Genomic DNA, 26,441 nt, shown 5'->3' with positions numbered 1-26,441 from the left:
AGTTTGTTGCAAATCCACAAGTTTTTTTTAAGATTTACAATACGAAGACGTGTATAATGGGAGTACATAACTTTTTTCACTAATCTGAAAAGTGGCATGTGTATATAAATGTATTCATGTGATGGCGCTAAATAAAATCCATAGAAATTGTTGTCTTCAGATGTCACCATGATAGAAATGAAAATCGGCATGTGCCGATAATAATGTAAATCCCAATGATAATCTATGGAAAGACGAAAATTTTCAAAAATATTGCGTTGAATAATTTTGTAAGAACTAAACATTGTGAAATACAAGTAATATTAGATGGTTTTAAAGTAATATATTAACTTGTTTATCACATAAAATTACTATTTAAATGCACAGGAGTTTGTGGGAGTAACATGACGAAATGTGGCAATATTCAAGAGGTGCAATTTTATTTCATTACCTGCTTTTAATAGGAAGAACTCACATGACGACAGATTTCGATGGGTATTCGCACTTTCGACACACTGCATTTGTGCAAACACCTGTTCCTGTGAGATATATTCACGCAGAATATGTTACATTAAACACTTCTCCAATAAATAGCGAGACATAGTCAGATCCGTTTACTTTATCCTTAAAGGACTTGTATTCTTTTTCTTTTTTTTTCACGAAAGGGCGAATTGATACAAAAGTTTGGATTCGCATTGAGTAGGCAATGAGCTAACATGCTATCAGTTTTGATGCTAGTTGGACAGGTCCTCTTTTATTCTATTAGAGATAAATATCATTCGTTTCCCACCAGGAGTAAAGGTTTCTAATGTATTCGGGATATTTAAAGACACGCATGTTATTTTTGGACTTGCCAGACAGACTAACGTAAAGGCTAAAGTTTAGCATGCCCTCTGTCACTTTCTATCAGTATCAACAGTTAACCCTGCGGTAGAGCTTTCTGCTCTTTGGGACACGAGTTACAGCAGACTTAGTTCACAATGTCTGCTTCACAAAGGCTGCTTCACCTGGTGAAGTACAGGAGTCTGTGGACCCATGTACGGAGAAAAGTCACCACATGGTCTCCTGTTGGAGCTGCTTTCAATGCCAAACCTTTCAGGAGGCTGGACCTGGTTGAGAAAAACGTGGTTTGTACATTTTTCACATTCTCACCTGCTGTATTTACTCATGTGATCGTTTGGTGCAGGAATCAACAAAAGATGCCGTTTTTTGGTAATCATAATGACATATTTCCAGTCGTTTTATGTGTTTGTGTGACCAGGGTTTGTTTGGAGTGCCAGAGCTCAGCTGTCCTGAAGGCTTCCAGGCAGCCACACAGACAGCCCTGAAAAACACTGAGCTCCTGCTGCACAGAGCCTGCTCCTGCTCTCCAGGTGTGGAGACAGTGGAGTGTTTCGACCAATTGTCAGATGGGTTGTGCAAAGTGGCTGATCTGGTGAGTTTACCCCCCTTGGTCATATATTTATATGCAATAAGCATTAAGGTTTACTTTGATTTAGGGGAAAAGAAGAAACTTTTCATTTAAGTGTTGTATCCAAGTAGGCAGGAGTATTCAGGGCTATGGCATAATTGGATATCTATAGGACTTAAAGGATGAAGCACCTTTATATCCACCAGTAGGCATGGGCTGGGACACGATTCTTAATAAGGATGGCTCAAAAAAAGTTTTCATGTTAAAAAAAGATACAATACTGCATAGGCCAGTGGTGGGGCTGCTGATTTTATATGAGTTGCTGTTGCCCCTCTGGTCATCTCTAGGTGATGTCACTATTTTTACAGTATCATTACCTTTAGTAAACATACAGTATTTTTAGTTTATCACAGTATTTACAACAAAAGTTATGACATAAATATGTTTCTTGTTTTAAGGATTGTCTTTAATCCTTAAAAGACAATCCTTAAAAAGACAATCCTTGTACAGTATTTACAACAAAAGTTATGACATAAATGTGTTTCTTGTTTTAAGGATTGTCTGTATAGGTTGTTTAATTAAAAAAAATTAAATTAAATCCTTGAGAAAAACTACCATGCTAGTAATCAAAGTCACTAGGTTTTATTAGTTACATTGCTTTTCTATTTTATCAGAACAGAAAAGCACAATTATTTTTGCTGCTTCAGATTGGTTGTTTACAAATGTTATCTAAAACATTATTTGTTGTAATTTAAATGTCATTAAATGAAGTCATAAGTTTCAAGTCCATCATTACTCAAGCCTGTGTTTCTAAACAAACTTAAGGTCAATGAACCCAAGGTGAGCTGTTTGGAGAGATTTAAAATGTAACGTACTTAATTAATAGTTAAATATAGGGACCAATGGTAGCCACTGCAAAGCAAGCCAGGGCTTTTACCAACACGCCAAGGTTCGTGGGGGTTTTAGCAGTACTATTTCAAACAATTTGAAGCTCTAAAACCAAAGATTACTAATTTGGTCAGTGGCTAATCTCAGAGTAAGCCAATAAAATGATATTTTGTTCCCCATTGTTGTTTTTTTGTGTTTTAAATGAACAATTGTTTATTTCTGCACTTGCAATTGAGGAAATTGTCAATTCTGGAACATAAAAATAAATGCTCAGTCCTAGTTTCATTGTCTTAATTTATTTGCAGGCAGACTTTATAAAAGTGGCCCATCCAGACCCAGCATACCGTGAAGCTGCAGAGAAGACCTGCATAGACATTGGCACAGTCGTGGAGAAGTAAGAAGCATGGGTCTTTACAAAGTTACACAACTTACAGAAACTTTGGAAGCTGGTAAATTGTAAAATATTCATGTATACCTGTCGATGAATTTATGTTGCAGGTTGAACACTAATGTTGAGTTATGCAAGAGCCTGAAGAATTTACTGGACAACGCAAAAGTTGTGGCAGAGCTGGATCCTGACACAAAGTACATTTATTAGGAATCTATTTAGTTTTTAACTTTGCTGTAAGTGACGATTGTTCAGACATGGTCAAGCTGTACATATTTTTTTATTATTCTTAGGCGAGTGGCAGAGTTATTCATGTTTGATTTTGAAATCAGTGGAATTCATCTGGATGACAAACTGGTGAGATTTTAGTTTAAATGATCCTCTTGACAGACTAATTCTGTTTAGGATGTCTCCACTTATCCCTCCTGTTTTTCCTGCAGAGGAAAGAGGCTGTTGCTCTTCACGTTAAGCTCCTGGATCTAAGCAACGAGTTTCTGATTGGCTCTCATGTGCCCAACAGAATCGCAAAGTCTGCGATTCCCAAACATCTGCAGGTCCTCTTTGCAAGTGACGGAAGTTTCATTCAAATTGGAGGACTGCATGCAGATTCCCCTGATGACTTGGTATGTTTATAATCTGAAGCACTAATACACTTCCCTCGTTGTTCAACAGATGGCGCCATTGCCACAGTTCAAACCATAGTTGGGCTCAGTTCATGTAAAGTTTCTGATCTTTGTAGTTCTTTCTGCCTTATACATGGTTACTTTTTTTTTTTAAAGTGAATTGTTTATTTTATTATATTTTGTTGTATTGTGAATTGTTTTAGCATTATAGTTTCTCTAAGTGATACAACTTTAGTTCTTGCTCATAGAGGCACATCTTTAAGAAATATAACACCATGAAAAAACTGAAATATTTTTTGTCACACATTTCAGAAAGTTAAATTCATTTATCAATAACATTCATCAGATAGAATGAAATACTTCCAATTTTTATTTATTGTAATTGTGATGATTATGGCTGACAGACAACATAAACGCAGAATTCAGTCACTCAGAAATGTAGAATATTGTGAAAGGGTTATATATTTGAAACTCGTGATGTCACACCCCAATCAGCTAATTAACTCAAAACACCTGCAAAGGTTTCCTAAACCTCTAAATAGTCTGTCATTCAGCTACACAATCTTGTTAGATGTCCAAAAGACATTCAACAACACCCTTCACAAGGAGGGGGAGCCACAAAAGGTCACTGCTAAAGAAGCTGGTTATTTACGCTTTGCTGTATCCAAGTATATTCATAGAAGGTTGAGTGGAAGAAAAAAGTGTGACAAAAGAAATTGCAACAGCAAAAGAGATAGCCACAGCTGTGATCAGATTGTTACACAAAATCCATTCAAGCTGAGGCTGAAGTCAGAACATCAAGAGCCAACATGCAAAGACAAATCCTAGACATGGGCTACAAGCATCTCATTTCTCATGTCAAGACACTCCTGAAGCAGAAACGATGTCACAATCATCTCACCTGGACTAAGCAGAAGCAAAACTATACTGTTGCTCAATGGTCCAAAGCCATGGCCATGTTGTTACTGTTCAGCAAACTGACCTGAAGAGAGACACTAGACTGCACCATGCAGATGTGTTATGAATCTATGTTGTTTCACTTTCTGAAATGAGTGACAAAAAATATTGGAGTTTTTCACCATATTAATCTTTTTAGATCTGGCTGTATACCACAGTAATAATATAATGAATTTATTTCCACATATAAAGGTTTTAAAAAATGCCTAGCCAACAACTATACTTCATTTTTTATATATATACGTATGTGTGCATGCGTGCGTGTGTGTGTGTGTATGTCCACTATCTAGCTACGAGAGATTGCATACAGGATCTACCTCTATCCCAATGCTGACCTTATGGAGTGTTTGGAGGAGCTGCTGAAGTGCAGGTACAAACTGGCCAAACTGGTTGGCTATGACTCCTATGGACACAGAGCACTAAAAGGAACCATGGCCAAAAATCCAGGTAACTCAGTTAAAAACTTTAGTTTGCTAAAACATACGTTAGTTTGTTGGAGCACCAGCAATGCTTATAGAACATTTTTAAACTTTACCCTTTTCACCTTCTGTAGAAACGGTGATGAGTTTTCTCCAGTTGTTAACAGACAAGCTGTCACAGAGGTATGGCCTTTTTTTTAGTGATTTTTTTTTTTGTTGCTACTTTTGTCTTTAAACGTTCTATATCTGAACATTTAAACAATAAGTCTGTGGGCTTTATTAAAATCATCTATGCATTGAAAATGTAGTCAAATAGATGTTATAATCCCCAAAAGCCTCTGGCTTTCTGTGTTCCTTATTTTATGCAATTGTATTCTGCATGCGGAGAATTACTCAAACAGTCCAAAAAGAAAAGCATGTCAGTGGACCAGAGTGCTCTAAATTACCTACAGGAATCATTGTGAACTTGTTAGCCTGGCAGCCTGTCCAGGGTGTTCCCCTGCCTTCAGCCAAATGCATGTTGTGATAGGCTCTGCCCCCCATTGACCCTGTGCGGAAAGAGCTGCGTAGAGCCAGGAATTAATGCCTGCAGACAATTAGCTTGTAACTTTTTGCTTTTATCTTTTTATCTCCCAGAACAGCAAAAGATTTTCAGATGATGAGAGACATGAAAAAGAAGCTCAACCCTCGAAACGCTGTGGGTGTTTTTTTTCATTACAAGCAAGACTATGTTCCTTTATTATACAGTGCTACCCTGATACTTTAAATGTTGAACATTAGTTCAAGCTTCAGTAACAATCTATAACCTCTTGTTTTCCCACAGGAGTTAATGCCCTGGGATCATCCATTCCTCAGTGGTGTCCTGCGTGCTGAAAGGTGGAAACCTTAACTTGTTTTCCAGTTCATTGTCATTTGATAAAAATCAGGTTAAGCTGTCTTTATGTGATGAGCTTTGACGGTCATATTTCCATTCTCTCAGTTTGTGGAACCAAACTGTGCCTCAGGTGTCACTTGTTACAAAGGCTGATATGGGAGAAGCATGGGAGCTGCTTCAGTGGTGTCTCCATCTCCTGCTTGAGAAAGCTTTAAAAAATCTCTATTTTTTTCTTTAATATAATGTTTTCCTCTCTCATAATACCAAGGTGACTTTATGTAGAGTTCCCACAACTAAATGTGTGTAGGAAACATTAAAATAAATTAACATTTTATTGCAGTAGCATTATCTCACACTGGTAAAAGTCAAACATACTCAACACTTTATTTCATCAATGTTTATTTCATCAAAGGGTGGTATTTATGTAAACTTTTAAAATTTGATATCATGTTATAATGTTTTCCCTCATCAAAAACATATCTAGAATGTTGCTTTGATACCTTCCTGTATGTTTGAGAAATCCTTTAGTCTCACATGGCAGCAATTCAAGTGTGCCTAAACGCTTGCTCTCACAAAGTGCTGCCTCTTTCCACGCAGCTCCTCCTTGAAGCTGTAGCCTCCAGCCAATCTGCCGTGGGTTTGTTAAGTCTGTGTGGCAGCAGCGTTTATATCCATCCCCTCTGGCAGGCCATCAATTGGACGACTCCGCTGTCTTCTGGGAGCCAATCAGGGACGGGCAACTGCACACTCATGTTTGCATAATTAAGTTTACGACGCCAATCGTAACACTTATTACACCAACTACTTTTCAGTTCAGCTCTCTTAGAGCAACTGTAAACGGCATAATGAGAGCATTGTTGTGATTACGCCTTGAAGGTGGACTGTCGGAAAGAGGAAGAGGTTTTTCAAGATTCAAAGGCTCAATTTTAAAGCGTCAAATCATAAAATCAGATTTCTATTAAGTGATTTTTAATATATACAGCATTTTTATAACTTCAAGGTGGCACAGTTACCTGAATGTGCTATAAGCTGACTCTATGTGCCTGGAAAATTCATGATATTGCCCCTTTAAGAAAAAAGAAAAAAATGTTTTGAGTAAAATGACTGGTAGTGCAATTGTAGGCAAACCAAACAATTCTTTTCCTATAAGTTTCACTGAAGCATAATTTATTCTTCACTTTACTTAAATAAAGTGAAGAATTTACTTCACTTTATTTATTTATCATTTTTGATTTCCTGTTACCCTAAATCAGGGATTTTCAATTCCAGTCCACAAGAGGTGTTATTCTTACACTTTTAGATGCACGTCTTCTCCAACACACATTAATTTAGGTCCATATCTCCTCTCTAGAACTTGCCATTCAAGTAAGTCAGATTTCCTGATTTTCAACACTGTGAGAAAATATTTCTTTAAACTTGGCCACACCTACAATCTGTGGAAAATGTAATAAAGTTCACCAGAACTGGAACTGTGGAAAACCAAGCTGGCGAGCACCTAGATGTATGTTGTCACTATGCACAGTATGGAGGAGAGTGAACCAGTGCATTAAATGTGTGTGAATATCAGAGCTGATACTTGACTTTCATCTGTTATTAATCACTAATGACACATGGATGAAATTTGGAGGTAAATAACCATTTGAGTTCAGTGACATGTATTTAAAGTCACATCCACAAGACCTGCACATCTTTTGCTCCATGTTATTTAGGGTTCAAATGCGGAGAATTACATTTTTAATCAATGAATTAAGTTCTATTATTTTGTATTGATCCAAGTAATATGAGGAACTAGATGTGTTTTATTACTTGGAAATAAATGTAGGAAAATAAGTGCGGCCAAGGGTTTGATCTTAATCCTGAAGGTTACTTAATGGCAAAATATCGCAGAATCGTTCTTGCATTTGGTTGAAAATTACAAAAAAAAAATTCCCTTTTCTAATAATTGGATTTTCCTTTTGGTCTTTCCAGATACAACATTGAACCGAGCCTCTACAGTCCCTACTTGTCTCTTGGTGCTTGTATGGAGGGTTTGAACAACCTTTTTTCCCAGCTGTATGGTGTCTCCCTCATGTCTGAACATCCCGGTGCTGGAGAAGTGTGGAGCGAGGACGTCCGCAAACTGGTGATGGAAATCTTCTATGGCGATGCAAACCTCATCGGTTCTCTTTAAATCACACCTTTTCTCTGGAAGTCCGTTTTTTGCGTACAGCTTGTGCTCTGATTATGATGAGGTTTACATGTGTGTCACTAGGCTGTGGTGCATGAAACTGAAGGCTTGCTGGGATATATCTACTGTGATTTTTTCCACCGACGAGATAAACCTCATCAGGTAAGTAAACACAAAGTTCACATCAGGTCTGAAATAGATCTTAATGGGTTGATCAAAATTTGTAGCCAGTCACCAGTTGTTCAGTTTTTTGTGAAGCTTTGTCAGAACCGATTTAAATTTCTCTTTAAACTTTCTAATATATTATTTAGCAGCATTTATAGAGGCAGTGTTATGCATTGTACAGGCACATAGTGCCATTTTATAGCAGAATAAAGTAATTATGTTACCTGTAGTTATACATTTGCTGTATATGTCAAACATGACTTGTGTTTGATATATAATTGATAAATGTTATATTAGTCTCCAATTCGAAGCTGCTGCCTCAGCTTCAAATTTTTCTATTTTTCTTCTCTAATTCAAAACATAAATGGTATCATTTTCATTTTCTGGTCTGAAAATTAGGTAATAATTTAGGTCACCATACAGTCATGGTTAATAAACTAGAATATGATGTCCATTATATTAAAAGTACAATTTAAAAATAACAACCTTCAAGCAGGTGCTGGATACTTTTCAATAACAAATATTTCTTATTATTCATAATAATGAAAATTCTTTTTTTGTTATTCTGATGCAATATCCTGATTTTAAATCTTGCGTTTCATTAACTGTAAGCAGACAAATCCTCTTAATTACAGAAATAAAGGCTTAAAAACATACAGCTCTGCGTAATTATTAAAATATTGTGTTTCACTTCAGTTACTGAAATTAATGAACTGTTCAATAATATTCTAATTCATTGGACGCAACGTTATGCTTGTCCATGCAGGACTGTCACTTCACCATCCGGGGCGGACGCTGGTGTCAGGAAACGGATCAGTACCAGCTGCCGGTCGTCGTGCTGATGCTGAGCCTCCCCCACCCCACCAAGAGCGCCCCCACTCTGCTCACCCCGGGCATGATGGAGAACCTCTTCCATGAGATGGGCCACGCCATGCACTCCATGCTGGGAAGGACTCGCTACCAACACGTGACAGGTGCAGCGAGGACGGACGCACACACCCTCTGAGCAAATCACAAATTGTAACCATGCAAAACTCAAAGGGCTTATTTGAATTAAAGTCTACTTTGGAAAATGAGACAGGACTTAGTGAAGTAATAACAATCCAACAGCACAGAAGGTGTTCTCTGGTTGACATTTTATGAGCTTTATGAGCTCCAAGTCTGTAAATGATGACTGTGTGTAGTCCCAAATGTCACAAGCTAGAATTACGTTGTTTGACACAGACCTGAAGGGTTTTTGTTTCATCGCAGTGAATTTGAAATGGAAAGTGAGTCTGATCACGTGTAAGCCTCTGGCAGGGTTTACACGACGCTCGACACCATTTGCAGTGTCAGATGACTCTGAAAAATGCCAAGTAATTTAAGAGATCATTAGCCGTGTGACAATATTGACTAAACTCGTAGTTGCTACTTTAGTGGCTGTCTTGTTTAAGTGTGTTCAAACATGTTTCTGAAATCTAAGTTGTTCATAAAATCGGCCTAATTTGTAACTTAATCCTAACCTCCAATGTTCCATGCCCCCCTCCCTCTTTTTACACTTTTCACCTTTATTCATGAGAAGTCAAGGTTCATAAGTTTTCATGTTGCTCTTCAAGGAACCAGGTGTGCGACTGATTTTGCCGAAGTCCCCTCCATCCTCATGGAGTATTTTGCCACAGACTATCGAGTCATCAGCCAGTTCGCCCGTCATTTTGAAACTGGACAGGTATGACTGACACCGCAGAATGAAGAGGGTAGTGTTTTAAAAGACAACCTAGCTGACAGGTTTACTCTGTCTGTGTTTCATCAGCCTCTGCCTGAGAACATGGTGGCTCGTCTGTGTGAGTCCAAGAAGGTGTGCGGAGCGGCAGACACCCAGCTGCAGGTAAAATCCCCAGCCTATGGAAATCTAACTGGAATTTTAAATTCAACACTTTTCAGGTTGTTACGAGATTTAATCACAAGAGTTTGAATGGAGTTTTTTGTGTGATTATTACATTTCCATTAAACTAATAGGGAATTCAATTATGGTATTTAATATGTATTCAGATGTTATCATCCTAGATAATAATAATAATAATAGCCTTTATTTAACCAGATAAAAAACCTAATTGAGATCTCCAAGCTCTTTTGAAAGAGAGACTTGGAAAGATAGCAGCACCGTGTACAAGCATCAACATTTACATTCAACCTGAGAAATACATTCAGTTATTTTCAAAAGTGTCAAAGCATACAATAATAAAAACATGTCACAGTAAAACTTTTACTCCTACTTCATTATCAGTTTTTCCCTTTTTTCCCTTTACATTTGATTTCAGCATCATAAAGTGTAATATCTGGCTTCCGTGCACATTTTCTCCCGTCTTACATAGGAGATCACATCTCCTATGTGATGTCCACACAGATATGGACATGGAGCAGCCGGTTCAGACGGTGTCTCCTTGACTTTTTTTGTTTTTTAATGTTGAAAACAACAACTAACAAATCCTGATTTGACTAAAAATGTACCTATATTTGTTGTATGTGTTGCGTGCATACAAACTGACACATTGTTCACAGGGAGGACTGCTAACATGAAATAATCTAAAACAATATTAAATATGTAATATTGAAGTAATAAAATAACACATAAGCACACTGTTATCATAAAGTTCTGCTGGGGGCCAGCCTGCCAGAGAGTCTAGAGGGCGTTTGAAATAGTTATGTCTGGTCGGATTTGGCTTGCGGGCCTGGAGTTTAACATACGATTCAAAAGATGCTTCCATTAGTTAAGATTATATCCGGATGTTGCTGGACTGCACTGTAGTGGGCCAAACCCTTTATTTTTAGCATCTGTTATGAAATTAACAGGACAGTATATAGGGTTGGCATTATGATTTATTGAAAACTAAAATATGATTTTCTGATTCTTGTGGAGATACTTCGTCAGACAATGCTGCAAATATGAATGTTAAAAAACAAAACAAAACAGGCAGTTCCTGTGGTAATTCACATTCCTGTGTGTGGGAGAGCCCTGAGCTTTTTGTTGTTGTTGTTGTGTTGAGTTTTCTCTTTTTTTTGTCAGGTTTTCTATGCAGTCTTGGACCAGATCTATCATGGCAAACCACAGAGCCGCTCCACAACAGAAATCCTCAAGGAGATGCAAGAGAAGTTTTATGGGTTGCCTTATACACCCAACACGGTACATCCCAATCATAAAAACCTTTTTTACAACTATTGATTAACTTGCATTCTCTTCATCAGTGTCTTTAAAAACACCAAAGCCTTTTCCTTTCCTTCTCTACTTTTTGCTTCGTTTTATGTATAACCCCCTCAGACTCAAAGGCAGTTATAGGATTAAAGTCCCGTTTAAAGCTTTCCTGAAATAACAGAGCACACTCAGTCCTTCTATGAGCTCTCCTATGGGAAATATTTGAAACTCTTCCTCCCAGCCCTTTAATGAAAAAAAGAGCCAAGTTTTCCCCACTTCTGCAGCTGTAAGTGAAAGGATGGGGCCAAGAGGTAAAATGGAATAAAATGAAAGTCATATTTCAGCTTGCAATGGTCTTCCCTTGGAATTCCCTTGGAGCTATAATTATGTGGAGTGCCATCAGGAATACAGATTGCAGAAAAGCTGAATATTGCCTCATAATGTCAGCGTCTAGGTCTGTGGTTCTCTTCAAAGCACTCCTTCTTGTTTGTCTCTCTGTAACTCTTATGGTAGTTTTTGGACTGCTGAGTGCTCTTTAGCTTTCCAAACCATAATGAGACACTTTGTGCAGAGCTGGATCTTGAGTCATGTTGTGGGATATATTCCTCATTTTAAGAGAAAGTGGACTTATTTAAACTCTCCAATGATTGCTCTCAACCATTTTAGAGTTTGTTGTTTTTTTTCTTAAACTATTTCAGCTTCTTTTTGATCTAACCATTAAGCTAGCTTTGACACCTGTCATTAATAATGCACAGTTCTTGGTTCCTGTTGTGTACTAAGAAAGAGGATCAGCTGCGGGTAACACAGACCACATGCTCAATTTTAAGATCAAGATGTTTGAGGGGAACCAACAAGCAGAAAGTGAGACATTTGTTTGCTTCTTTGTGTGTTTTCTCCTCTTTTCAACAATGATCCAATCTTTTTAAGCATTAATTACACAACAGCTCATGTCTTTTCTAGAATTATGCAGTTGTGGTGTAGCACGATGAAGGAAACACAATTTGAGCGTGGAAAGAGCGTAACATGTCTTTTATCTCCCATATAAGAATGAAAAGCCTGCAGTTACTTTGTGTCTTTTGTAAGGATCAGACGGATATTGTGCTGACGCTTCACCCACATGCAATCTCTTAGAAATGTTGATGTTAATCATCCGATTTGAGTCAAAGGGATTAAAAACAAAAGAGAAGTTTAGGAGTCTAAAAATCATTTACAGGGATAGTGTGATGGGTTCTTAAAGGATCTTCAAAAATAATAAATAGCTCTTCAAATAGCTTTTTTTCTTGCTCAAATGTGTTGCAAACAATTACAAGGAAAAGTTGGTTAAACTCTTTGTAAATACTAACGTAAGTAGAGTAGTTTCTTTTTTTATGAATGATTATTTCACATTTAGTCGTGATACAAACCCAAATTTCTATGTTATTTGTTGGAGCTTTATTTAGGAGGCCAGCCCAATGTAGAGTGTGAAGAAAAATGATGCACTGTTTACATTTTTATTTTCAATATAAAAATCTGATAAGCATGGCATGTAATTCTCCTAAGTCTTCTTTACTCCAATACATCTCCATGAAAATAGAATGCTAACACTGAACATAAGCCTGGAAGACTTTATGAAACATGGTGGTGGCAGCATCATGCTTCCAGCAGGACAATGACCCCAACACGAAGCCACAACTGCAATTGAATGGTTTATATGAAATCATATTCATATACCATGTATTGACATGGTGCAATAAGTTTTTCCCACTTCACTATTATTTGCTCTTGTATGTATTTTCTGTGATGCAAAATACATAGCAGTTCGTTCCTCAAACTCAACAAATTGAGAAAATGTTCAGGGTATTTGAATAATTTACAAACTACTGTGCATTTTCCATTGTGTCTGAATTAGACGTCAAACAGCTTCAACAGGCCTCCTAATCTCTGTGATCCAAGCTGCTTTATATCTGTTTTACACAGCAAACTTTTCCTCGCTACAAAGTTATGTGAGCCGTGACTTCTCTCAAGAGTGCATTTTCCTCTTATTAAAGTCCCCTCAGCCCAGAAGAGTCATGTCAGCATGACACTTTAGAGTCTGAGTATTTTTCCCACTGCTGCATCGCTCAGGGAAGATGAAGGTTCAAAGCTGTTTGACCACAGTTGGAGAGGATCAGCCAACACTTGGGTTTAAACTGTCAAACAGCTGCGGACACGTTTTATTGAAGTATTCACAGATATGGCAAGTGCTGCAATACGATAAATTGCTTATTACCGTCTTAAAAAATGGGAATTATTTACAAATAAATTATGTTTTACAAAGTAGCAACAATTAGTCCTGCTGCAGCTGCTAAAATAGCAATATAGTATATTAATTATTACAGCTAAAATGTTGTCTGAAACCTTTATATTGTTAGTTTCATAAATAAACTTCAGCAACTATACTGATTTAAAAACCCATTAAACTTTATGAATGTAACGTCAAAGTTATGTTTTTATAGATTTGTCTATTTTGCTTTAGATCAAAACAAGTATACCAATTAACTGGTTAATTAGTCAGGCTCTCTGCAGTTGGGTGCTTCACAGATAAGCTGCTCATGTCTTGTTAAATCTAAATTGAAGACATTGTTACTTTAATAAGATTGATGTATGGCGCATATAGAGATTCCACTCTGACTGTCCAGGTTTTTCACAACTGGAAAATTGTCAGTCAAGTTGTCTTCCTACCAGCTTACTGGTAGTGTGCAGCATTTATTTAGCTAGTTTTGAAACACAAAGTTTTTAAAACCATGTAGACCATAATACCACGACCTGGCCAAGACCTCATGAAAGTATTAAAAATGTTGCGATTAATGCTAATGTCATTGTTCCAATTTTTTTTATCGGATCATCCATTTTGGCTCAAAACTTCACAATTGGTGCCTCTAAGATCTTTTTTTATTTCTAGATTTTATTATGCAGAGATGCATTCATTACATGAATTGGGCATTTCTGGGAAAACCACTAATCCCATTCAAGTCATCCTTTTAATATGTCTATCTAGCACCCAAATTATTTTTCTACGCTTTGTTTCAAAGACTCCAAGATTAGATAACAAAAACGCCACTGTTTGTATTCCTCAAATCATTGAATTTACTGAACAAGCTACAAAGCACCACTTCAATAAATTAAATCAGAAAACAGTAGCATTTCTTTGTCATCTTTGTTATGGTTTCTATGCTCATATTGAATCCTGTTCTTAGCTGGGCAAACACTCCTGCAATAATCAAAGGATATCAATTCTAGAGAAAGATCAACTTTTATTACAAAAGTGTGCAGTCTGATATCATTGTTAACTGTAGCAGTAAACTTGTCTTACTGAGTCTTGGAATGTTTGCCAGCTGAATTCCCCAGAGAGATCAGTGCACAGATCATAAAAAAAAAACTCGCCTTTATAGATATGGTGAGGGGCCCCTTCAGGCATCCACAGGGGAAACAAGAAAGGAGGAGAACGGCGCTTCCTGGCATTTAGGAATTTCCCTGTTTGTCCTTTTAATAGAAGGACCTTGTCAGCTGCAATTAATTTTTTTTGTCTACCTTCCTTCTCATTATATTAATAACTCAAGTGGACTGGCTCTTTAACACAGAGCTTTTAATGTACGAGATATCCTTTTTTGCATTTATTTAATAAGACCTGAAGTACCTGAAGATTTTAAAGCTAAATGAGTTTTACTCATGTTAAATTTTACCCTCTAGGTTCATGGCAGCTGTGTTATAGTTTGCAGGAGTTTCAGTGTTCGACAACAGATTCAAACTGATATTCTGACAGCCTCTCTTTACAAAATAAATTGAAGATGTTATTATGTTTTGTGCCTCTATCAGGTGTCAGTTTTTCCCACTTTTAGTTTCACTATATTGAAAGTGAAACAATGAGCTGCTTCTAAAATGAAAATAAATGTAACTTTTTGGGTCTTCATCAATCATTGTTTATCTTGATAAACTTTTTACCGGTTATATGGACATTAGAACATTTTATGTGAAGAGCTATTTTCTTGTAGCATTTCATAGTTTACATGGATCAACACACACCTGCCTTACTCTAATAGCCTATTCTCTTGTTTTCCCATTTTGAAGGTATACTTAAAGAAATGTATCATGTCATATTTATACTTCAGGGAAACAAGTAATGTGCTACAAATTAAAAGTTCCCTAAACACTAACAAACTTAAGAAATATTACAATGTAAGTTAAAAAAAAAAAAAAAACCTTTGCTTGGCGTATCAACAGTTGTTAAACCAGCAGAAATTTTTGTGCAGAAAAAAATATATTTTTGACTAAATTTACCAAAACATAAGGTTGTATTTTTTTTTTTTACAAGTATCAGGATGGAAGGATGTTCTGCTGCAATAAAACATTGATTATTTTAATCCTTTTTACACATTTGTATGCACCAATTACTTTTTTAAAAACCGTATTTAAGTTTGAGGATAATATAATTGCATATTGCATTAAAAATAGAGGCTGCCAGCAGTTATGAGTCAGGCGCTGACTGAAATCTTTTCAAACACAAATGTTCTCTGCCTTACGGGCATGATGTGTGGCACATTTATTGTTTTTAACAAGCTCACATTTATCATCTCCACCTGTAGGATTAAATCTCCCAGAGGGGAATTAGGATTTTTCGTATATAGTTCTTCTTGTTTCTCATCTATGTAATTCGATTTATTGCGTTAAAACTCTATGAATATTGTGATTAAAAGAAATAATATATCTTCCCTGTAATGTGTGAACACTTCTTGTAAATTACTGTAGCACAAAAAGTGACAAACAAATTCTGCTTGATCTTTTTTTCTGGTGAGATCAACTATTGTTGTGAATGTGAACACATTAAAGAAAATAAATCTATTTGTACTTGATGGCCAATGTTCTTAAGAAGTTTATATTCCCAGAAAAATCCATCCAAACAGAAGTGATCTAACGTTTTATCCTGGCTGCTCTGTTGTAGGCGTGGCAGCTGAGATTCAGCCACCTGATTGGCTATGGGGCTAAGTACTACTCTTACCTCATGTCCCGGGCCGTGGCCTCCATGGTGTGGAAGCAGTGCTTTGTTCAGGATCCATTAAACAGGTGAGCTTAATGCTTCATGATTATCATTCCGGTTGAAGACCCTAAAAACTGGGGATCAAAACCACTTTGTTAGTTTGTAGTGTTTGTGTATTTTTACAAGGAATTAAGGGAAACTGGAAGAAATGTTAAATTAGCTGTTTCCTACTGGGAGTGAGCTGTATCACCTATTTATAAGTAATTAGCAATGCTATGTAAGCTTTTAAGAGGCTTTTCATTGATGCAGAATCAACCTTTGGCAAGAAACTAGTCACTTTTAATGGTTCAGTTGCTCTTTAACTAATCAATCAATCAATCAAATTTTATTTGTATAGCACATTTCAGCAGCAAGGCATTTCAAAGTGCTTTACATCATATCAAACACAGAAACACAATGCAACATAGAATCAACAATCAAAGCACGACATTAAGTCAGGTTCCATCAATAAATTTGTAATTGATTACGTTTCAAATACAATCCTAAACAGGTGGGTTTTTAGTCGAGTTTGCATCCATAGAAGGTTTACCTGTTACACTCCTACTACTAATGAACTAATGAACCAAAAATATTTAGGATTACTTTGTAAGGTTTTATAGCTTGATAATAAAAGAATGATTTCTAAGGAGAGTGATATCGGAAAGTATGCTCAGAATGAGTATGCTCTTAAAGAGACAGAGGCCCAATTTCAAGGCATCAAAATGCAAAGTCAAATTTCATTTAAATCATATTTGATAAAAGCAGAATTTTATAACAACTGCAGGTAACATAGTTTCTTCATTGTGCTATAAATTGGCACCATATGCTGGGAAAATAAATAATACCCTCCTTTAAACTTCTTGCTTTTTAGAAAGTGAAATGATGGTGTTGAACTGTTGGATGTCTGAAGTTCTGAGACTGATTCAGCCTGACATGCTGCCTCCTCTGGATACTGTTTGAGTCTCAGCCTGATGCTAAATGTGACATACAAAACATGAAACTGGAACCAGCAAGTGTCTGCTGTGATTCATAAATCCATACCTGAATCTACACCACATCCTGTAATGACACAAAGAGACAAAACTGGACAAAGCAGAGCGTTATTTGAAATTCAGACGCTCTAGTGCGTTTTCAGGCTTTTTTCTCTACATTTTCTTTTTAAGTTGGTTTTTGTTTCACTTACTGTGGCAGCCCTGGTAAAGTAATAGGACTTTAGCTTTGGACATCCAAAGACTGCCCAAGGTTCTGACATGGGAGTATAATGCCATGTCTAACCATTTCTCCTCCTTGTCTTTCTCTGTCCATCTGTGTCTTTGTCAGGGACATGGGTGAGCGTTACCGACGGGAGATGCTGGCTCATGGAGGAGCTAAAGAGCCAGTGTTGATGGTGGAAGGCAAGTTAAAGTTTTTTTTCACATAAATCCTGGAGGAGTGGGTTCTTTTTTAATAGGAGAAATGTTCAAATCACAATAAACATGCAGAAAAGGGATTCCACTGGAAATTATCGTATCAGAAATTAATTTCCTTATTGTAATAGCTTCTTGTGATATGAGTATAATAAGGCATGTCTAATTGCATCACCAGTATGCCGGCAATTAGTTTTAACTGTCTGGACAAACTAATCAAGAAGCTCTTTGGGTTTCTTGCTTTGTTTTGTCTCGTTTTAAGCAGAAAGACGTCCTTGAAAGCACAGACGCAGCTCATCCAGCTGTTGTGGTTTTAACAGTCTCTTTCTCTGTGGCATATATTTAAACGTTAAACACACCTTATGGTTCTTATCTTTTGTTTACAAGAGCTTTGTTGTCCCAGAGACAAAGCCAGCCCTCCTCTGTGATATTGAATGTAGAGCCTGCTCTGTCTGCCTTCCAGCTGCCTGCATTTGTCCACAGACCAAAGCAGAAAGGGAAGGCGAGGCGGAAACTGCTGATTATAAGTTTTAGTGTCTGTGTCCTCAGCGCTGCTGACTTTGCAAAGCTGGAAACCCAGTAAATGAACTGAATCCTTGACTTCTTCAGATGAGATATATTGGTTTGGAGCATGTGAACAATATATTACTGTTCAATATATTACTGTAGGTTCCTCTCTGACCAAGATGCTTAATAGCATTCTTTAAAAACGCACGTTTTTGGTTGAGGGAACCAAGATTAAAACATATTATTCAGTAAAGGAGTGTCTTGCATTAGTACTTCCACAGTAAAAGAAGATTATGCAGCACTTACTGTGCATCCCAGTAAAGGAAAATCCAGATTTCTTTGTTTCATTGTTAGCTTAAAATTCATGATTTTGTTTTTGTCCTTGTCTTAGAAAGTGTAAATAATTAATAGCATTCTCTGAAGTTCTTTTATAACACTCAAAAGTTGGAAATGTCCAGTTTTCTATTTGTTTTTAAGACTAGCCCATGCATAAAAGCGGGATGATGAAGGGAGTTCAAAGTGCTTCACATAATAAAACCACAATACACTAATTATGCAAAAAGCAACACTTGTTACATATTCTCAAAAAACATAATCAAAATCATCAAGAATAATCATCATAAAATATATTAATCAATGTTACATTTGCTTTTCATCAAATGCAAACAGGTGGGTTTTAGCCTTTATTTAAAAGAAGTTAGAGTTTCGGCTGTTTGGTAGTTTTCTGGAAGTTTGCTGGACGTTGTCGAGCTGAAGGTAGCGCTCCTCCTGCTCCACTGCTGCAGGAGCTCAGCCCAGAGCTGGAGCCACACTTAGGTGAAGCACTGACCAAACCTTAACTAAAGATGGATCTGAGCATGGGCTGCTTGTTGCCGAGTTTCCACAGAGCAGCTAAGAATAGAAATTTAAGTTTGGCCATTTCAGCAATCCTGTTAACGGGGAGTTTGTGAATCTCCCAAATAATGACACTGAAAGGACGTACAATACAAACGATCTGCGGTCACCAGCCATGTGGTCACCTCTTTCTAGTCCCAATATCTCAGCCACCAAATAATTAGACCCTTCTTATTTCAACCAATGAACCCTTCTTAAACTCACATTTATTTTTATTGGATTTTTCTGAAGTGAGAGCTGCTACTCACTGTGTACAGCATGGCTAAAACCCATTTTGAATCTTCTGGCAGGCTTTCCTTTCCTTAAATCATCGTAGTCAAGAGTGACCGTAAAAATGTCTGCAGTGGAAATAATTATTCTATGGTAAAAACATTACATTTTTCTAGCAACATATCTAATATCTTTTAGATCCTAAAAGATATTAAAGAGCATTAGAATTGCTAGATGATGAATCCAGATTCAGATGTTTTATGTCCCTCAAACCAAAAAGTCATCAAATTATTCTATTATTCCTGTCTGGAGAAATGATTAAACTAAAGAAAGACTTTCCTGCATTTCTCATCCAACCATCACATTATTTTCAGTATTGGACTGATTTATTTAACATCATCATGAAAGCAGTTATATAAAACCATGTTAGTGAATTCATTTCAATGTTTCAATTTTTATGGTTCACATTTTTGTACACAGTCTGGAAAAGTGTACAACCGAAACGTAAGTGTTTTCTAGATCTGAACAGGTATTTAAAAGACAACAAAATATAGTAAAACATGTAGATCTTCACACTTTATTTCTTAACTCTTTCTCTAATACACTTAAAGTACTGTACAGTGGAAACATTGCTGGGGAATGAATTTTTTTTGTTATGACTTATTACTTTTTTAGCAGCAGTAGGGTTAGAAAAGAGAGAGACGGTAACTAATGTACATAATCCTTCCAATGTAGTACATAAAGGTGACGTTTCCTAGTTTTCATCAGTGAGGTGATAGAAGGGGGAACCATAGCACACATAGCAGCGGGACCCAAAGGCCCAAAGGCCAGTGTTTATCTGGACGCCCAGAACTGTCCGTTTCCCAGGAAGAAAAGTTCTGAATAGAAACCCATTTATTAAATCTGCAGGAGAGGCTTCAGGACAGGGCGAGTTGGAGGGGAAGAAAAGAAAAAGAGAAGGAGGGGGTGAAAGGTGATCGACTAACTGAACCAAACCTGAGGTCCTGCTACAGAGAGGGCTTTCACAGTCCAGGCTGCTTCTATTGCTTCAGTACTGAACACTGGAAATGGATCGGATCAGGCTCGGTGGCTGAGTCCCAGAACTTTGTTGGTCTTTGTATGTTTCCTTTTTTTTTTTTTTTTTTTCCATATTTCACAAATTAGTTTTGCTGCACATTATTTCAAATTCCACTTTGGATATTACATTGCTTTTAAGAAATCATAGATTCTGCTTCCAACAGATTACAGTCAGTCTGAATGAGCAAAGACGTTTCTTCCACTGTGAACATCTTGTTTAGGAAGCAGACTATGAGGAAACTTTGACTTTCACTGTCATTTTAAGAAGCAATCGTTCTCAAAAAGCTTTCAGGCTCCAACACAGCAAGTAACACTTTGATTGCTTATTGTGCCAATAAGCACCTGTATTGTGCCAGTACAGGTGAAGTACGTACACTAAGTAAATTTCAATTTCAACGTCTCGAATCAGTTTTTCTGAACTGCCAATGGTATCTCAGTTAAGATTGTTGACTGGATGCAAAACTTGAATAACCTTCAACTTTTTTATCATTTTCTGCTTGTGTCATAGTTCTCCATCATGCTAGATAATATAGAGCTAAACAGACTTCCTAGATTATTTTTGATGGATACATGGTTCTGTTTATTCCTAGAGGAGATTTGGGATTAAGTTCACTTTTAAAAGTCAACTCCACACCTGGATTGTGTCAGGATGCTCGTCTTTCCCTCAATTTGCATAGATGCACTCACACCCACGTGTGCCGTGTAAGCTCTGCACTGGCGGCAACAGTTAAACATTTATAGCAGCAGCTTTCTTGAAAATGACACCATGTGAGGAGGTCTGCACACTCTTCTTAGGAGGTAACCATTGTAACACACAATCATTTCAAGCACATCTGCTCCTGTTTTTATAGCAATTAGTCTTGTAATTAGAGCAACTATAGCTGTGCTCTTTAACAGCTTCACTCAAGCTGAAGAGCTGGCTAGATTAAAATGAAGTTGGCACAATGCTTTGAGCCAGTCAATACACATTTCCCTCTGCCAAAGTGTTTTGTCATGAATACAAAGTTTGCTTTTTTGAATTTAAATGGCTTATCTTCACTAACTGTAAGCTTTTGTACTTTGAGAAAGGGCATGTCCGAAACAAAGCGCTTCACTGCACAGTGTTTGTCATCACCCTTGTCTTGCTTGTTTTCTGGACCTGTCTGAATTGAGTGTTTGGTGGAAACATTTCCTGAACTTCAAAGCTGTAATTACAGAGTCAGTGGGCCTCTGGTTTGCCTCCAGGCCTGACAGAAGTAACTGCTTTTCGCACCTTGACATGTTTTCGACTGGCTGTAGCTCCAGCAGCCACTGAAGCAGCCAGCGATATGTTTTGAAGTGTGGGATCATATAATCCTGTCAGATCTTAGCAACCTAGAATATGTGGATAATACAATTACAGGGAAGATGACACCACAGAGGACTTTAGGCGATGTACCGAGTTACTGCTTGCTGTTGGTTTATTCACATGTTAAAGCAGAAATGTAACATTATGACTGCTCCAAGTTGTGGGTGTAAGTGGCCTACTAAAGAAACCAGTAAATCACGAAAAGCCAAGCCTTTGCAGCTCAGATGAATCAGTTTGACATTTAATTTTATCTACAAACTTATGAATGTTTTTTTTTCTTAGAAATTTAGCTTAAGGCTATTATACAACAACCAAGTGTGTTTGTTCTGCTTGTTTTAAACTGGAGAGCTATATTTTTATCTTTTTTCTTTTTAAGGAATGTGGATCTAGCTTTTTCCATTATGGTATAACATTTTCTAGGCGTAATTGAGAGCTTTGATGAGTTTAACCAGCAGTAGCTGCAGGCAGAACAGCAATTTTGAAGCATTTCTGCAGAATTTTTGTCCCCAGAGCTGCCATTACTGAGACTCAGAGCTGCTAGAGGCTACAGAGTTCTTCATTTTGCAGATAGCCATCGCCCCACCACCCTGTCTGTAAATAAACATTCTTTTGTAGTGTAAGTTTAAGCAGAGCGTAGCTTTGAGGGCTACATTAGGACATGGTTGTACTTTTATTTGGTGTTCATATGAGAAGACACTGTTAAATATTTTTGGCTTTCCATGCTGTCTTACTTCAGTTTTTAATATTCTAAATAGAGCAGTGTTTCTCAAACTTTTCATAGTGAGATTTACCTTCAAAAATACCAAGATTACTGCCATCTTAGCAGATATTTATTATTTCTCCAAAGCTAATGGAAAGATTAGGTAGAAACTGGTCTGGAAGCTCAGCACAGAGCAGCAGGAAAACGCAGACATGTTGGCTCTACATTTGACCATCATCTCAGCTATTCTCCATAGACTCCACATACCCACGTTCCAGTATAGGTACTTGTTTTTCCATTTTTCTGCAATAAAAAACACATTTTTCACACACAGGAAAATATATTTGTAGTTAAATGCAAAGGGAGTCAGGGATTTTAATGTCCTCACATCAGATTTTACACTTTATGCAGGAAAAGGGTTATTATTTTTGTTCTCACTCAAAGGGCTTTTAAAAGCACTCTGAAGAAAAGAACTCCTCCGGCCGTTTCTCCTCATGTGTCCTTTAACACCTGCTGTTTTACCCAGACTCCGTCGGCCAAGTTGGCGTACGCTGCTGGCCCTCAGATGACTGTAACGGATAGAAGCCCCTTCATCAATGGCTGCGTCAGAGCCATTATGAATGGAAATGGAAACTCTTAAATACGAGATGACTCACATGGCAAAGACTCCGTCCTAAAGCTTTCACAACAATGGACACAAAGCACAGATTATGTTTAGTTTGGCTCTGGTTTTTCCTCAGCGCCTGGCCAAGAGTTAGTATAAACCTCTGCCAACTGAAACACTATCAAGCATGCTAAAAGACTGGGAGAGTATCTGGGCTTCAGCTGCTGGGGGAAAGCAGAGCCGGCTGGATGGATGACCGACTGTGTGAATGTGCAGATTTCTTCTGTTCTTCAGGTGTTTGAGCCAAAATAGACAAAAAAATTACTCAGTAATGTTTTCTGTTTAATTTGGAAGTCATTCTAAAACTATTTGGATTATCTAGTAATCAAAAAGGTCACAACTGATCATAGAGAGTGAGGCTGGTTGTTTCAGATGTGGAAACAATACTTTGCCTGCAGTAATAATTCCATGTAGTAAGTATTCACATCTTTTGACATTTTGTTACAGAGTTGACACAAATACCTCATCAGAGCTAAGAGATTCCCCAGAGCATGATGCTGCCACCACCACCATGTTTTATCTGTGAGTTGGTCATTTTAGGCTGTTTTCCAGAGCTACTTTATGACCACAAAGCGCAACGTTGATCTGGAAGTTGAATTGTGGTCTCATTGAAATAACTGCTGTATTTATACAGAGGAAATGTTACACTCTGGTGGATTTTAAATACTAATTAGCTTATTCTGGAATGCTACTGCTCAAAATGGGTTTAATTTGTGGTATCAGAGTAAAGGTGGCTGGATGCAGACTTTTTACATCTTTTTATTTTATCGATGTTTGAAAACTGTGTGACCTTTTTACCTTCCCTTTTTGCGTTTGTGTCACATTAAATACTAAAAAACTCATTAGTATTTAACATATGACATGGTTGACCAAAAAATACATAGCATATGCATTTTTTTAACTTTTATTTTAGCAGGACAGATCATCCTTTTATATTGAGCACAGCAGAGTATTATTGTAAATCAGATTGAGATGCTTCTTCTGCATGCCAGTGTATTCACACAGTAGGAACATCTGTTTCATTTTAAACAAATACGGCTCAAATACAGTCAAATTAATTTTGAAATAATAAAAAATCTTAACTCACAATGATCTCATCTAAAAGCAAATCTTGTGCATTGTACAGAGGAAAAAGAAAATTAACAATATGTTGTAGTTTTCATTTGAGGCTTACAGGCTTAAGGTTTCACCTCAGAAAAAACCAATGGATTAACAGAAATTTATAAAACAGCCAGATATTTATTACACAAAGTGGAGCATAAAGGACGGCAAGACGCCCACCTTTTATATGAAGATGGAAAATGAATTTTGAATAACATTTTAAATTGTTCAGTTTGACCTCTGTGCTTTTCAAATGTTGGTCGTCTTTTTAAACGGACGCTGACTCTTAAAGCTCCTAAGTTTTATCCATCTGATTCGAGCTACAGGCTGTAAATAGGTTACAAGTATTTAAAGCATGCTATTTCCCCCAACTGTTGGACTTTATGTGTAACTTTAGTCTTTAAAATATCCACTTGTTCTCAACACTCGGGTCTCCAGTTTAAAGCGGTCATAAACTTGTTGTCCTCAGCCGTGGCCACGGCTGTGATTTAGGGTTATCACTGCTGGGTGGATATCACCGCTTTCATGTGGCTGTCTCGTTCCCAGGGAGCCAGGAACCCTGCAGTCTCTCTGTGTTATAGACCCCTGCACCGCTGGTATCATCTTGTAGCCAGTGGGCAGGGTGTGACGGGTGGGTAAGAGGAGAGGATAATCCCCCATCCCTCCCCCTCTCCTCCCTAATGTTCTCATGCAAGATGAGTAGTTTGTACCTGCTGTCTCTGTTTCAAGGTGGCAGCAACAGCATAAACTCCCCACTGCGTGTGTGTGTGTGTGCGTTGGTGCGTGTGTGTGTTCAGTTCATTTCCAGTCATGCGTGTCCGGGCAGATATGCTGGTGTGTTAGTATATGTGTGTGCGCTCAATGGAGGTGACCCATGCAGGAAAGAGGAGGGGGTGGGGAGGGTGTTATTTACATTGGCAGCTGCACAAGGGGAAATGAACTGACTTCAAAGCAAGTGTGCAGCTGAATTGTAAAGCGAGCGAGTGAGTCCTCCACGCATGAGCTGGCAGACGGCCTCTGAAATCACACAGACGTTCTTAGAGCTCGCTCTCGCCTGCGCAGTTTTATATACTCCACCGCATTTGTTATACAGAGGAGTCAGACGGAAGAAAAGTTCCTCCATCATTGTGGAAGTAACAGTCAATTCATTGTTTTTGTGGGTTTTTTTAACAGATGAAAATTTGAAACGTGTGGTGGAGGCTTCAGGGTTTCCCCCAGAAAACCTGCTAAGCCCAGTGCAGCCGGCTGCCATGTTTTTGAGTTAAAAATGTTTACAGTTGGCAGAAAATTTGAAAATATCACTTGATAGTTATTGGAAGACTGGAAGATTAGTACCTAAACACCAACTGTAAAGTCTTAAAAAAGGCAAGAAAAACTCAAATAAATAAACAATGCTAAGCCTGGTGGGGGCACAAGTAAAGCCTGGTGGCCCGCCAGGCTTATAATACACTGAGGGAAACCCTGAGACTTGTTTTCAAACCACAAATACCCCTAAATAAAATCCAGTGCAACCAATTTATAAAAAGGTCCAGTTTGAACACAACAAACATGTAGAGTAGAGTGGTAATAGAGTAGTAGAGACATAATCAATACACACAGGTGTGTGCTATTTATGAATTGGGTGACTTCTGAAAGCAATTGATCATGCTGGATTTTATTTAGACATATCATAAGAAAGGGGGTGAACACTGCTTTTATCATTTATTATATGATAAAATGTCCAAAACTGTCTAGACTGTTTAAGATTTTTATGTGTAAATGAAAATGTGGCATTGGCTCAAACCAGAGCCTTACCAAAGCTTCGGCTCACTGATTTCAACATCGCTGTTGTGCTTTCTGTGTGAGACAGGCATGCTGCAGAGACGGCCCAGCATGGAGGACTTTGTGGACGCGCTTGTGTCTGAGCTCAACCCGAACTTTGAGACCTTCCTCATAGACTCTGAAAGCTGATGGACACACACATCCAGCTTACAGAGATTGCTCCAGGCTTCATCTTCACTTTATCTGTAAATTCACTGTTAACATGTTTTCTATAGTAACGCATGGAGTCATATTGACTTATTTAATGTACCTGTTGACATAACTTAATTTGAATTAAAGAGTTGAGAACTTTAAAGACAAGCAGTCAGATTGTTTCTTTTCAGTGAGTTTAACCACTCGAAAGTCAAAAAGTTCTGGGTTTCTGGATACTTTTGTCTTTTCTCTTTGTTTCTATTCTCAATAATTCAACTCTGCAGCCACAGCCTCGTCAAAAAGCGGTGCTCTGCTCACAGGATAGCCGTACATTGTTTTTTCCTGCTTAAATCAGCATGAGGAAGAATACTTAATCCGCTCTTCCTGTCATGTGCTCATTGTTTAGGCTTTGAATTAATGCCGCTCCATCTGTTTTGTCTGTCAGGAGTTTTGTGGGGGAGGCGAGCAGAGCTTTGGCTCACAGTTTAGTCTAATACGAACCACACAACTGGAAACTTTTTTGGGACATG

The 26,441-nt window shown here is 37.6% G+C and overlaps 1 protein-coding gene across 1 annotated transcript; it reads left to right on the top strand.

Moving 5' to 3' along the window:
- The first annotated feature begins 668 nt into the window (after window positions 1–668).
- LOC116708068 (mitochondrial intermediate peptidase) lies at window positions 669–26,079 on the top strand. The gene is made up of 19 exons (XM_032545836.1): window positions 669–1,106; window positions 1,241–1,414; window positions 2,584–2,672; window positions 2,777–2,863; window positions 2,960–3,023; window positions 3,107–3,289; window positions 4,537–4,693; window positions 4,800–4,848; window positions 5,302–5,362; window positions 5,489–5,541; window positions 7,508–7,661; window positions 7,791–7,868; window positions 8,638–8,845; window positions 9,467–9,576; window positions 9,661–9,735; window positions 10,915–11,031; window positions 15,998–16,119; window positions 17,393–17,466; window positions 25,808–26,079. Exons 1-19 carry the CDS (start codon window positions 960–962, stop codon window positions 25,906–25,908), a joined length of 2,103 nt encoding a protein of 700 aa, XP_032401727.1. The 5' UTR covers window positions 669–959; the 3' UTR covers window positions 25,909–26,079.
- Window positions 26,080–26,441: the final 362 nt, after the last annotated feature.

The sequence above is a fragment of the Xiphophorus hellerii genome, chromosome 18 (genome assembly GCF_003331165.1).
Source record: "Xiphophorus hellerii strain 12219 chromosome 18, Xiphophorus_hellerii-4.1, whole genome shotgun sequence".
NCBI lineage: Eukaryota > Metazoa > Chordata > Actinopteri > Cyprinodontiformes > Poeciliidae > Xiphophorus > Xiphophorus hellerii.
The sequence above is the reverse complement of the archived record's forward strand: the minus strand, read 5'-3'. Positions and strand labels throughout refer to the sequence as shown.

Excerpts from the sequence above, each read along its gene's own strand:
- LOC116708068 (XM_032545836.1), top strand. The coding sequence starts at position 960 with ATGTCTGCTTCACAAAGGCTGCTTCACCTGGTGAAGTACAGGAGTCTG. Across the intron at positions 5,363-5,488 it reads AGCTCAACCCTCGAAACGCT|GAGTTAATGCCCTGGGATCA; the intron begins GTGGGTGTTTTT and ends GTTTTCCCACAG. Across the intron at positions 17,467-25,807 it reads GCCAGTGTTGATGGTGGAAG|GCATGCTGCAGAGACGGCCC; the intron begins GCAAGTTAAAGT and ends TGTGTGAGACAG.